The following is a 13,907-nucleotide window of genomic DNA, read 5'->3' as shown; positions in this document are numbered from 1 at the left end:
CTGGCGGGCCAGTCCGCGTCCACAGCGGAGCGGTCTGAGGTTGGCCCTGTGGGGCCTCGGCCCGGGCGCCCTCTGGCGGCCGTGCGCGGAAGCTGCGGCCCAGCGGGGAACTGGCGAGGGAAAGGGGGAGGGAAGGGGAGGAGGAGGCGCGGGCAGGGGAGGAGAGGAAAAAGTTGCGCTGGGAAGTTTGGAAAGTTGGGAAGTGGCTGCTGCGGGCTTCGCCTCCCTCCGCGCGTGTGTGAGGGAGCGAGCAAGGGAGCAGGAGAGGAGCGAGCGAGCGCCTGCCATGCCCATCAGACCCCGCCTCGCCGCGCCCGGGCACGGAGCTCGCCCCGACTCCCTGCGGTCCGGCCCGGCCCGGCCCGGCCCGGCGCGGCCCTGGCCCCCCGCCCCCCGCGCCGGGTCCTCCCCTCCCCCCGCCCCGGCGGCCCCAGCCCCCCGCCCGGCCCGGCTCCGCGCCGCTCTCCCGCCCTCCTCTCTCCCTCCCTCCCGGCCGCGGAGCAGCATGGCGGAGCCCGGGCAACGGCCGCGCGGCCGCCCGCCGCCCCTCTGAACCCTGCTCGGGGGCCGCCGGGCGCCCCGGACCCGACCCCCGCCTCCGCCGCGCCGGCCGCCGCACTTGTCCCACCGCGCGCCCCCTGGAGCACCTCGCACCCCTGGGACCCTTGCGCGCCCTGGGTCCCCAGCATAACCCCGGGACCCCGCGCGCCCGCGGTCCCAGTACTACCTCAGGAGCCCCGCGCGTCCCTGGACCGCGACGCAGCTCCGGGACCTCCGCGCGCTCCACGACCTCCTCGCGCTCTCACAACCCCGGGGCTCCGCCAACCAGGCTGCGCGCCCGGGTGAGGGGGCCCCACCCCAGAGGGTCCCCCTCTTGCAACAGACGGAGCCCCGCCCCAGAGGGACCCCTAGGTCCGGCAGGGACAACCAGCCACGCCCCAGAGGGCTCCCGGCATCCCGCGTCTGAAGCCCAGCGCTCCAGAGGAACCTCCGTGCCCAGCCGGGGGCTACCAGCCTAGCTAAGGGGGCGCCGCCCAGGAGGGTCCCCCGCGTCCCGCGGGCCCCGGCAGGATGCACGCCGCCCTGGCGGGGCCGCTGCTCGCCGCCCTTCTCGCCACCACCCGCGCCCGCCCGCAGCCCCCGGACAGAGGACAGTGCCGGCCGCCCGGATCGGTGAGCGAGCGCCCGCCCGGCCACTCTCCTGGCCGCCCGGCCACTTCAGACCCGTGGGGACGCTGGTTTGGGGGTCCCGTCTTCCGCACCCACCTTGGCCCACCCGCTCCACCTCCGCCCGCCGGGCGCTGCCTCGGGAACCCTTCCCTGGCTTCTGCCGCCCGGGCTCCGGCTCCGTGTCGGGAGCCGAGATGGGGCGCTCCCTCTCCAGCTCCTTCTCCACACGCTGACGCCCTCGGGCTCTCCTAGGCTTCTGGTGCTGCTTGGACCTTTCCTCTCTGTGCCCTCTTTGACTCCTCTCTTTCTTACTTTTATCCTGTCCTTACCTTCTGGTTCTTCTCTGCCCACTTCTGACTCTTGTTTCTACCATTCTTGGCCCTTCTCTTCTCTGCCCCTTCCTCTCTCATTCACACGCTCGGATCCCCTCGCAGGCTTTCCTCTGGCCACCCCCCGCAGTCTGACCTGAGGCAGACTTTCTCCCTGGGGCTAGTCCCCACTTCTCTTTCCCTCTCCAGCCCAGGCCTCAGCACCCATTGCCCCAAGTGCCCCCATCTCACGAAAAGGGAGAAGATTCCAGAGGAGAGGAAAAGGAAGTGCCAGGACATGCTGGCCTAGTATTTCCTTGGGGGTTGAGTAATTACTGGTTCTCCTAATTTTCCTTCCAAACTAAGAAATCTCAGTTTTCCTCGGTATCTCTCCCTCAAAGTGTACATTAATGCATTGAAAATAACCCTGAACTGGAGGCCAGGGACCAAGAAAAGGTGGTAGGGTTCTCACTGGCTGCCCAGTTAGCTGGGAGTTAGTTGACCTTGGGCAAGGTGCACCTCCACCATCGTGACTTGTGCGGACACTGGGAGCTCCGTGGCTGGTTGGGTGCTGAGAACTAATCTCTCTTCAGTATGCTGAGCTTTACAGTTTTTGATTGTTAGTAAAGTAAGGTACTGTTCCCTTCACCTGACAGATACTCTTCATTTGTGCTAGAATCAGACAGAAAAATTGTGTTAGTTGACCTAAAGCTTACAGGTGGTTGACGGCAGTGGGCAGTCCAGGGGAGTCTTCTGGATGGAAAATGACTTTGCCTGAGAGAAATGATAGTCCCTTTCTTGTGCCCCTTAACTCCTAGCCTTAACTGTATCTGGAGAAATGACACAAGTCTTCATGTACCTCCTTCACCCCTCCCTCCCAACACACACCCACCCCTCATCAGAGCTTAGGTGATGACAGAGAATTGGACTTGGGGACCAGGTATACCTTTTTAGGGGAGGAGCCTGGAAGGCATGTACATTTCATGGGACTAATTCTGTAGAATTTTTCCCTCCCAAACCAGGGCCTTGAGACTTTACTTAGCCTGTGGGTTTTAAAGCACTTTCTCATCTGTGGTTTCAGCTGGTGGAGCAGAGTAGCTGACACCCCAGACTTGCCCTCCAAAAAGAAAACTGTATCCGCCCTGCTGAATGGGAAGTAGCTGTTTAAATAGGTGTGCTATTTTTAATAGTTGTTCTGCTTTCAAAGTGCTCTTGGCAATGTATCTTCTAATGGTTGGATTTAAAAGTTATATGACTTCCTCCTTTCTTGCCAGAGCAGGACTCTTGGTCCCCCTCTCCCCATTTCCCCATGAAACACCAGTGAAGGTTTGGCTTGGCCAAGCGTGAATATTCCCAGGTGGTGTGGCAGTCCTTGGTGCTCACAGCGAGAGCCAATCATAAAGAGCTTCTTTCGTTGCCTCCTTCCTCTGTACCTGGCACTGCCCCTAGGGCTTATTTACATGGAATGTGTCTTTTCATTCTCTCAACAATCCCTGAGGTGGCAGCTCTCAGCTCCCATTTTATAGATAGGGAAACTGAGTCTGTGGGAAGTGAAACGGTGTGCTTAAGATCATACAGCTCAGACAGGACAAAGCCAGGATTTGAAAGTGGGTCTTTCTGCTTCCAAAGCCCTAGCTCTTTCCCATGGCCCTATGGAGGGCTATGCCTTCTACCCCCACCTCCACCTGCCCCCTCTGTTCTAACCTGGGCTTACTCTGCTGCCTTTAGCCTCACTGCCTTCCTTCACCTCTCCCCCTGCAGCAGAGGGACCTGAACTCCTTCCTGTGGACTATTCGCCGTGACCCCCCGGCCTACCTGTTTGGCACCATCCACGTCCCCTACACCCGCGTCTGGGACTTCATCCCAGACAACTCCAAGGCGGCCTTCCAGGCCAGCACCCGCGTCTATTTTGAGCTGGACCTGACGGACCCCTACACCATCTCAGCACTGGCCAGCTGCCAGCTGCTGCCGCACGGCGAGAACCTGCAGGACGTGCTGCCCCACGAGCTCTACTGGCGCCTGAAGCGCCATCTGGACTACGTGAAGCTGATGATGCCGTCCTGGATGACGCCTGCGCAGCGCGGCAAGGGGCTCTATGCCGACTACCTGTTTAATGCCATCGCTGGCAACTGGGAGCGCAAGAGGCCAGTGTGGGTGATGCTCATGGTGAACTCGCTCACGGAGACGGACGTGCGCTCCCGGGGCGTACCCGTGCTCGACCTCTACCTGGCCCAGCAGGCTGAGAAGATGAAGAAGAGCACCGGGGCCGTGGAGCGCGTGGAGGAGCAGTGCCATCCGCTCAACGGGCTCAACTTCTCCCAGGTAGGTCCGCGGCGCCCCGCACCAGAGCCTGGCAGCCGTCACGCGCCTTCCACCTCTTCTCTGATTGTATTCCTCCGGCAGCCAGAGCCCTGTCCTTCCCCTAAAGGGAGAGCCTCTTTGGGGCTGCCTGTGTGGTGACGTGCTAGAATTGGGGGGGAAGAGTTTGGGTGTTTTTGCTTCTATCTCAGCTGTGCTACCTGTTGAGTGTAGACACTCCCCATCTGCTGTGCTTGCCTGGGCAGAAAGCATTTCTCCAGGAGCCTCAGAGTGATGAAAAACCAAAAGTGCGAGTTGCCAGTTTGCACCTGGCTTTCCCTGAGGGCCTGGGGACTCGAGACCAGGAGGCTGTCCTGAGGCCGTAGTGTGGGCACATGCAGGCAGCAGCCATGTGTTTGTATGGAGGATGCATAGAGGGAGACATGCTTCCTGAGGCTGGAGCAGGAAGACCCGGTCGACCTGGTCTCTAGTGGCCCTGGCTTGCTGTTTGAGGTTAAGCACTGCTGAATTTCCCGAGTCTCTGCAGAGCTCCAGGCGACCCTCGGACTGCTTTCCTAGGCTGAGGGAAAATCAGCAAGGATAGTTTTGGGGTTAATAATTTCAGAGAAATGTGTTCACTTAAAGGTTGACAGTTCTGATTTCTCAGCCTCAGGTGTTGGGGTGGGTAGGGAGAAAGGCGGAGCTTAGGAGGTTTAAAGTCTATGGCTGCCAGAGACCTGATCCAGCAAAATGTCATTAAAAGCTTCTTCTCCATGGGCAGAGGTCATTCGCAACCCTCTGGCCCCAAACTCAACTCTGAGGCTCTGGGAACAATGAGTTCACATCTGCGCCGTGAGAGCGGGCTGTCAATCCCAGAATGGGGGCTTGAAGTTGGAGATGGTGGCTCCTACAAGGAGGTCCCAAGAAGGGGCCTGAGTGCATGCCCCAAGTGAGGCGTGGTCCCCAAGACGTGCTCCTTGAGTAGGGAGACAGCCCTGTAAATTGGCCGGACTGGAAACTTTGCCACCGGAACCAGACCTGCTTGCTGCTCCCGAGATGTTGCAAGCTCTTCACCAGGGAAACAGGGTAGAAACTGATCCCCTTTCGGAGATCTCCAGCTTTTGTTTTTCCAGGGGAAATGCAATATTGTCCCCAGGGAGGTAAGAAGCCAGATTGATTTGCCGGCCAAATGAAAGGCTGGTTTGTCGGTTCTCCTGCTGGCTCTCCCATAATTGTGGACTCCTTACCCAGAGGGCCCTGGTGGCAGGAATATTGGGGCAGTTAGTCACGCCCTGCAGGGTTCTGACTACGCCTGACTCCTTCTCCATGGGGAAAAATCCTGTGCATTCTCTGGCCCAGCACTGATTCCTCTGAAAGTACCGGCTTTCTCCCTCTGAAGTCACTTTTCCCTTTCCAGCCTTGAGACCTGATATTATCTGCGTCGGGCTCCCCAGCGCTCACCGCCCATCTCATTTTGGGGGCAGGTTTGTGGGAGGCCCCTCTGTTCAGAGGCCTCCCGTCTGGCCTCGATATCTCTTTTAGGCTGGGGAGGCGGGGGGATCCACTGTCACTCTCAACACCCTCTTTGTACCAACCACAGAGGAATTGGCGGAGAGCTGAAGTGAGCACACAGACCCGCTGGTTAAACAGCCCCTGGCTTTAATCTGTCTCTCTTAAAACAACAGAACTATCTTTCTTTGAGGTCTGGAAACACTGCTGTTCAACCAATGGACGGCTTTGGTAGGTTGAAACATTTGCTGAAAAGTGTGTGAGGTTATGTTTTAGGAAAAGTTCCTGAGAGCCATTCATCGGCCTGCGAGGAGCCCGCTGACAGTATCCAAAGCCCATGTTTGAAGATCAAACAGCCTCAAATCTCTGGTTTCAAAAATGTACCTACCCCATCACCAGCCTGGGCCCGCTCTTAAAATTGTTCTTGGGTTCAGCTACTCGAGAGGGCTGTGGAAGCAAGTCCTGAACAAAAGAAAACAGGTCTCCTCTCGGTTCGCTAATCGGCAGACCCTTCACCACCTGCCAGAGCGCCTGACCCCGCCAATTTGTCCTGTTATCATTTTGGAGCGAGGTGATGAAATCTCTCCTCCATCCCTGTGGGCAGCTGTGGGCTAGCTAGGAAGGGAGGGATTCCAGAACCTGGGCAGCCGGGGTTGTTAGGGATCCCCAACCCCAAAGTCAGAAACGCAGCAGCCTTCTCAGAGAAATTGTATGCACGCGTGCACAGTTTGATATGAACATCTGTGATGCATTATTGTACTGAAATATCTGTTAAGTGCATCAGATTTTTATTTTTTCTTTCCTCTCAGCATTACTATTATTGCAAAATATTTGAGTTGGGGGGCTAGCAATGAGAGGGAGAGGTGGGAAAGGGAAACCTTAAAAGAGCGTCTTTTTGTTAAGACCTGGGATTTTAGTTTTACTTTTAGCTTTTCTCAAAATGTCATATTTTATTCTGGTCAGAAATACCAAATTTTTCCTTGCTAAATGGAGAAAGAAAGCTCCGTTGGCTGGCGGAATCACTGAAAAAGTTTCTTCCACCTTTGCACAGCTTGAAAGATCAGGTTTCTTGGCTCTCGTCTCTGATTTCAATATGAACTGAGGGTACTAGACCCAACCAAGTCACCAAGAGTTTGCTATGTGACCTTGAACAGGTCACTTGCCCTCTCTGGGCCTTGTTTTTCCCACCTGTGAAAGGAGACACCAGGATTAGGTCATCATCCAAACCATTCCAGCCCTGACGTTCCACGGGGCAGTTACAATCCATTGCTCGTGCCAGGCACCCTGCAGGAGGCTCTGCATGCTTTTCCATCTTGTTGGGTTCTCACAACCCTATGGCTTTCTAAGGTGGGCACTCAGAAGGGTTGGCTGACTTGCCCAAGGTCACATAGCTAATAAGGAACAGAGCCAGTCTGCTTGACTCTAAAGGAAGCATTCATACTTCCTGCTGCCCCATGCTGCCTGTCTAGATGGCCTCCGTCTAGGTAGTTTGTCCCTCAGACCCTTCTTTCCTTTAGGGCTTAAGGGTTTAAAATTTTACTTTTTGGACAATTTAAACTTCTGGAGACATTATTTCCTTTGGCTATGTGGCTGGAGCAGGGATGGTAAAAGCGGGTCCTCTAAAGATTTCCCTAATGTGTAACAGAAGCTCAGCATTGTGGGCTCACAGGTGGGAGACTTGCTTCTAGGTTGCAGTCCCAGCTCTGGCTCTAAAGCCAATGACTTGTATATAACTCTGGTGTTCTTATCTATCGAATGGGGCAGTGCTGACCAGCCTTTCACAATTGAGCTGGTTTTGAGGGGGTGTGAGAAGACACTACCTGTGGGAGGATGTTGAGAAAGTAAAATGACTACCTACATGGAGGTCCTGTGCTTGGAAAAGAGTCCGAGCCTGCTTCAGGACCAGGCAAGAGGAAGGCCGGATGGGACGCATCATCTCTGCCCTGTTGGCTCCTTCCTCCGGCAGCCCACTCCCATGCTTTGCTGAACAGAGTGAAGCTGGAGTAATAAAAGGTCTCGGGGGCCTGGGGATGCCTGCGCCTTGAGCCTAGACCTTGTGACAACCTTGGGACCTGCAGATTTCAGTCGGCTCTGCTGGCTGCCGCTGGGGGTTGGTACCAGCTGCCACGAACACACTGGGCTGATTAGGAGACTGCCTTCTCCCTCTCGGGGGCCACAGTGCCGCCCCCCACCCCCCAGTGCAGTGGAGGCACTGGGTGAGGACACCTAAGTTATGTGGTTCTCCGAGGCAGAGTGAGAAAATTAGGACCTGCCATTCTGTGCTTGGCTGTATTTTAACCCATCCAGTGTGTGTGGAGCCTGAGCACTTGGGCGTGGCTGCCAAGGGTGTCCAAAATGTTCGTAAAATTCACAGCCCCCTCTCTAGGGAATTGGAAACCGCAAACCCGTCATTTATTGAGCTGTGTCTCTGTACAGGGCGCTGTATTAGACCTCGTAAATACATCATCTCTAATCCTCACAGAGATGTGACAAGATGTGTCATATCTCTTTTTACAGACAATAAATCAAGGCTTAAAAAGGTTAAGTCATTTGGTCGTGATTACACAGCCAGGTCAAGTGGACTTAGGATTCAAACTCGAGTGTGCCTGATGCCAGAGTCTATGTTTTTCAAGATTCTGAGAGATGATATAATTTTTGTTTTTAATAATCAGATGGCATTATCTGAGTGTGTGTGTGTGTTGGAGTGGAGGGAGGTCATCATATTTTGCTAAATAAAGTAAAATATAAAAAATATATAGAAAGAGATCATTGAAAAGTGCTGAAACTGATTTTCTCCCTGGCTTAGAACTTGGATCTGAAGATGATTCTAAAATGGGAGTTCCCAGAGGCATGACCAGCTTCCCAAGGGACCATTGTGAAGATGGCACCCCGACACAGGCTAAGCAGCACAGCTGAATAAAGCGTCCCCTTGGTTTATAGTCAGAAGTTCTATATTTACACCTGAGGGGACAGCACATGTTATTAGGTACTCAGCAAGTACTTAGAGAGAGAATGAATGAATGAATGAATGAATGGTCAGAAACCGCGATGTCCATCCCTGTCTCCCCTCCTTCTGCCGTCCGCTGTGAATGAATGAAGCAAGATAGCACAAGAGACAGAGAAGAGCCCCCTCTGGAACTTTAATGGTTCCACGCCTTCCTACCAGGACACAACATGTGGAAACCATGCAGCGGGTAGTTAAAATACAAAGCAGGATCTAGCCCTACCCCCTGCCTACCTTGCCCGTGACTTTGGGCTAGTCCTGCCCCTCTCCAGGCCTCGGTTGCCCCCTCTTCCCAGGACAGTGTGGGCTAGCTGGTTTCCAGGGTGAGCCCAGTTCTGACTTCTGCAGTGCTCGTCTTGGGTCCCCTGGGCCACCTTGAGACTTTGAGCCTGAGTTCTCTGCAGTTGGGAGGGGCTGGCGGGCTTGCCTTTGGCGGGCTGCTGCTGAGACCGACTTGTCAGGAAGCCTGCTGGTTCCGGAGGGTGATCCCACTGCCTTGCTGCCAGCCTGCAGAGCAGACGGAGCCCCAGCCTGTCGGGGCACAGTCCGCTGGGCAGCTGCCCAGCCTTCCCTTCACCAGCACTCCTCTCCCTCACAGGCCCCCTCACTCGTTCAACCAGAGCACCTTAGTGTCAGCTGGGACAACGCTGTGAGCAAAGACCCGGGAACGGCTTAGATTTTTCCCATAGGGAGTTGACTGCCAAGCCAGAGAGAGTGGGCATTATCAGTCCTTTCTGACAGCCGTGGGAACCCATGCACGGGGCGCCTTAGTCTCCCCTGTGTCCTGTCTCCACACTTCACATGGAGAGCATTCTCCCTTTCTCTTGCTGTCACATCTGAGCATCTTGGAGAACCCACTTCTTACTTCCCATCGTCCCAGAACAGCCATCCCTGAGTCCTCCGCACCCACAAGCCTCCATGGCAGCCACAGCAGCACTGACCTTTGGTCCCTCAAGTCCACAGCATTAGTCCCTACTTGTGGCTTCCCATCAGCTCTCTGGGCCCTCCCCAGAGTGAAGGGGTCAGATGGCTCCCTGAAGATGTCTGGGCACCCCAAAGGACCTCTGACTTTGCTGAGCCCTCTTCTCCCCAGAGTCAGCCGCAGAGTGAGACCCCCTCTGTCAGTGTTGGCTTCAAGCACAGGCTGGCCTAGTCTGCACAACTAACTCCAGAACCGGGCCTGGAAAACAGGCTGCTTCTGGCCCCGCCTCCTTCTGCAACTTGCCACGCCCACTGTTCTCCCACACGGAGCCCTGTGGTTGAGGCTGTTCAGCAAATGTCTGTCACACGGTGTGGAAATCACCTGGGGACCTCTGACCCCCTAGGCATGTGTCCTCTCAGATTCTCTGTGTGCCCAGAGAGCTGTTTGCAGAGACCCTGATAGCAGAGCAGTCTCTGTCAGTCTTTCTTTTTTTCTGTCTGCCTTGCTTAACTCAGACTTCAGCATTTAATATGTTATCCCAATGTATTGGAAAAACAAACTCAGGAGCAGATGCACAGGGTCACTTAGGTACCTCCATCAAAGGAGAGGGAGGCCATAAAGCTGGAGGTGACCAAGATGTCATGAAATATTCTAGTCTCATAATCAGAAATTCATAGCATGTAGTCTTTCTGATTTACAGAATCTCCCAGTCCTAACTCGGCACTCGGAGGCTCGGGGAATCTAAGAATGATGAAATCTTAGAACATTAGGCTCAGAGGCATTTTTGGACTCGAAGAATCTTCACATCGTGAAATCCTAGCCCCTTAGCTTTGAAGACTTTTCAGCTCATACACACAGACTTCTAAAATCTTAGAGTTGGAAGGGACCAGTTCTCATGAATTCCAAGAAGACTCATCCGAAAACACAATGATCTCCCTCCCGCAACTCACCCGCCAGCAGATCCCAGGCCAAAGAGAGAAAAGCCGAGCGGCAAAGCACTCTGTGACAGAGATAAAGATGGGAGCGCGCCTTTGTTAATAGTTCCCATTTGGACATCTCTCAAAGCCAGGAAGAGGTCGCCTGGTAATGCAGCTTTCTGAGGGAGGAAACTGAAGAATGGGACGAGCCTGCTGCCTGCCAGCCGGGCTGCTGCGTTCTTTCCCCCTTGAGTTTGCTTCTAAATATTATCCACTTCACTCCCTTTTATCTCCCATCACTGGCTCTCTGTCCGCCCACTTAATCCACAGGCAGCCGGTGGCCCAGCCTTCAGCTCTGCTCAGCCGCTGCCAAGCCGTCTGGCCAAGCAGCTCCTCCAGGATCCGCAGGCTTTTAAATCTGCGCAGAATATCCGCTGGAACACGAAACGTTGCCCCAAGCTTGGAAAGGCTGTTGCTTGTGCTCGGCCCCCTCCCTCTGCAGGAATTTCCTCCTTTTCTCTTCTACTCCTGAATTCTCTGAGATTTCCAAGGCTCAGCTCAATGCTGTACCTCCTCCAGGAAGTCTTCCCAGAATGCTACTAAATCTTTTCTGCTTGGTAAGACTTGGGGCAAGGCTTTCCTTGATGACCCAGCCACATCTCTTTCCCTCTGTGGAAAAATTTTTTATGGCATTTTATTCTTTCAGCCCTCATATATTTTACTTTCTATTATAATTATTACTGAGGCAGTCTTTTCTTTCCTAATTGACTCAGCCTCAAAACCTAGCTCAAAATATACTCACAGTTGATTACAGAATGAGACTGGATGTGTTCCAGTTCTGAAGTTGGGGCTTTGTGGTGTATCCTGGGTTGAGGCGTTGGCAGTGCTGGATGCTAACAGGGGCTGTGTCTTGGCCTCTGTATTCACAGAAAGCCTTAGACTTCCTGCCTGAGACACGTGGACAGGCCGGTAATGTCACTCGCCTGTTTGGCAGGGACATTGTAACATCCATGGATGTTACAGCCATGTTGGATTTCTCTCTCTCCGTCCTGAAACACTTTGTTATTTTGTCTTCCTCATCTGTTTCCTGCAAACAAAGACCTTTTTTCTCCTCTTTTCTACCCAGAGTTAGTGTGAGCCTCTCCAGGTTCACTCCAACCCCTCTACTTTATTTTCATTTTAAAATGTTTAATTTTACCCATTACTTGCTACTTTGTTCAGGGCTCCTGTGCTGCAGACCTATTCCGGGTCTCTCTCCCTTCCTCTCTCACACACAATCCTGGGTCAGGCTTCCATGCATTTGCTTATGTGTTCCCTCTACCTGTGAGCCCTCCCCAGTTTTTATTGTCAAGGTAACTCTTACTCCCCTGAAGCGGTAAGGTTTCCTGAGGGTAGTCATTATGACTGGGACATTGAGCTGTACACCAGAGACTGATGCATTGTAATTGACTGCACTTCAATTAAAAAAATTTTTTTTAAGTGAAAAAAAAAAGCCGAGACTCTTCAAGCAAATGACCCTTTCTAGCCAGACTTTTATGCTGGTCACCAGATTGGACTGTCCCCTCTGGGCTGATACCACCTGAACATAATTTAGTAGTTCAAGTTTAGGTGCAATGATGTAATTGGCTTTGAGCATTGTGGGTTTTTCTTCCCTTTTCCTTTTTAATTCTTTTATTGAGGCTTAATTGACATAACATATTAGTTAGAGTCTGAGAGAGCCAGCTCTCTTCATGATGAGTCCTAATGCCATCATGAAGACCCCACCTTCATGGCCTCCTCTAAACCTAATTACTCATAAAGTTTCCATCTCCAAAGACCATCATAATAGAAGTTAGGGCTTCAACATATGGATGCAGTGGCACAAACACTCAGACCTTAACAGTGGGTGAGTTGTACTGGGGCCACCCTGAACGCCTGGCTACCCTTGACAAGAGCCAGAGGGTCATCACACTAGGTCCATATAAGTCAGAGCCCTGGGGCCATCTCTGGGTGATGGCCTGAGGCCCCAGGTCCTGTGTAGTGTCTTCAGTGGCCCCTGCTGCTAGCCTGTGTTCCTCCCTTGACCAGGCAAAGTGGTTTCTTTGAAGGAACCTGTAGGCTTTCAGATCAGTACCTGACCACGCTCCATCTCCCCTGCAGGCAGTGCATATATTCCCCTGCCCTGAGTGCTGAGACCCTGTCATCTTTTATTCTTGGGGTGCTCCTTTTCTTCCCCATTGGGTCAGAAAGAGCAGGGGGAGGCATTCAATTTTACTTCTCCTTGACTCTTACCTTGGGAGCCTACGTTCTCTGCATAAAGCGTCCTCCCCACCTCCCTCATTCAGTGGGACACCCTGTTCTGATTCAACCTTCAAAGCCAAGAATTACTCTTTAGTCACACAGCATAGCACAGATTCAGCTCAGAAGCCACCACCACCAGGATGCCTTCGGGCACTGGCCAAGGATGGGCCTGCGCTCCTTTCATGCCCAGAGTCACTGTAGGTCACTGGGGTTAGTTACATAACCTTCCCGCGCTTCTGTTTCCTCATCTGTCAATTTCATCTGATTGCTGTGAGGATTAACTGGTTTGTGTAGAGTGCTAGACACACAACTCATAGTTATTATTGTATCTTTATATTAGCATCAATATATAATTTTTCAAGAAATGTTTTTTTTATTTCCCACTGTGTGCCAGACATTGGGCTGTGTGGTCCTTGATACGAAAGTGAGCAAGAAGGATGATGCTCTTCCTTCTCTGGGTGCTCCCTTAAACTGGCAGGTGTGGGGGGGTGGGGGATGGGAGGGTGGCTGAGGCAAGTAAGGCACACACTTCCCAGTCCTGCCCACCTCCTCCCCATCCCCTGGTGGGGGGGCGGGGGCAGGGGGCAGGGCTCAGAGCGCTGTGGGCTTTGCTCCAGCTGCCTGTCCAGTGATGCTCCACCTCTCTGGACAGGATTCCGTGAGTGAAAGTGCACATTTCTTATAAGAGCAGTGCGAGGCTGGCCCGGCCCTGCCCAGGGAAGCCAAAGTGCAAAGATAAAAGGCCAGGCCTTTTCCACTTCCTCTTCTTCTGTTTAAAGGACTTACCTGCTTCTTCCCTGTTAAGGTGAGGTAGTTTCCTGGCCAGTTTTATCTCCTGGGGACTTAGTGTGCCTTTTCGGCGGTTAGTAAATTAAGCCTTGGGTCCCATTTGAAACCTCTTTTTAGAAAGGAAGATGTGGGTAGAGAAGGACTTTCGGAAACTCCCTCTGGCTCATCTTTTAGCCCTAGTTCACACCATTTCCCTTTCTTGAACTGCTCAGCCTGGAGTTTGAGGAGAGACAAAAGTCTCATTGACAGTGATGATTCCATCCATTTGCACTGCAGTTTGCAGTTTCCACATCCTTCACATGCAATAGAGCTAGCTCTTCCTCCTGACCCCTAGGAGGACACCTGGAAGGGGGTAGGCCAGTTTCCTGTCCCCACCACCGGCTCCAGTATTTGGACTCCCAGTGGCCCCCCTGGGAGAACTCCAGCTGGGTGGCCGTAGCATCTATTGGATTATTGGATATTTTTGTGCTCCAGACCCTCTCTTGGGGCTGAGATGCAGCTTAAAGAGCTATGGGTGGGCCATGGAGGGGTGAGCTGAGTCACTTTGGGACAACAGTGGCGATATTGCACAGCCACTGTGCTTGACCTTGACTGGGATGTTTAGTTGACCCCACACCAAGGCCTGCTGGTGGTCTTGTGGGTGATTTTATATTATTCCACTTCCATCAGTGTAGTTTTGTGGAGAGGGTGGTGAGAAAGGAATGCGGGAT

The 13,907-nt window shown here is 53.4% G+C and overlaps 1 protein-coding gene and 1 long non-coding RNA gene across 3 annotated transcripts in view; one reads left to right on the top strand and one right to left on the bottom strand.

Moving 5' to 3' along the window:
* Positions 1 to 862, bottom strand: part of LOC106728877 — a 33,196-nt gene extending 32,334 nt beyond the window's left edge. For both annotated transcript variants that reach the window (XR_004325009.1, XR_004325010.1), the window contains exon 1: positions 728 to 862. This is a non-coding gene — a long non-coding RNA (uncharacterized LOC106728877). The remainder of the gene's footprint in view (positions 1 to 727) is intronic.
* The window catches only part of TRABD2B (TraB domain containing 2B), a 212,571-nt gene continuing 198,867 nt past the window's right edge, over positions 204 to 13,907 (top strand). Inside the window, exons 1-2 of the mRNA XM_032494222.1 lie at positions 204 to 1,173; positions 3,240 to 3,800. Of these exons, the coding sequence (XP_032350113.1) occupies positions 1,072 to 1,173; positions 3,240 to 3,800 (663 nt within the window). The 5' untranslated portion in view covers positions 204 to 1,071. The remainder of the gene's footprint in view (positions 1,174 to 3,239; positions 3,801 to 13,907) is intronic.

The sequence above is a fragment of the Camelus ferus genome, chromosome 13, assembly GCF_009834535.1.
Source record: "Camelus ferus isolate YT-003-E chromosome 13, BCGSAC_Cfer_1.0, whole genome shotgun sequence".
Taxonomy (NCBI): domain Eukaryota; kingdom Metazoa; phylum Chordata; class Mammalia; order Artiodactyla; family Camelidae; genus Camelus; species Camelus ferus.
Note: the sequence above shows the minus strand (reverse complement) of the source record. Positions and strands in the feature narration are given on the sequence as shown.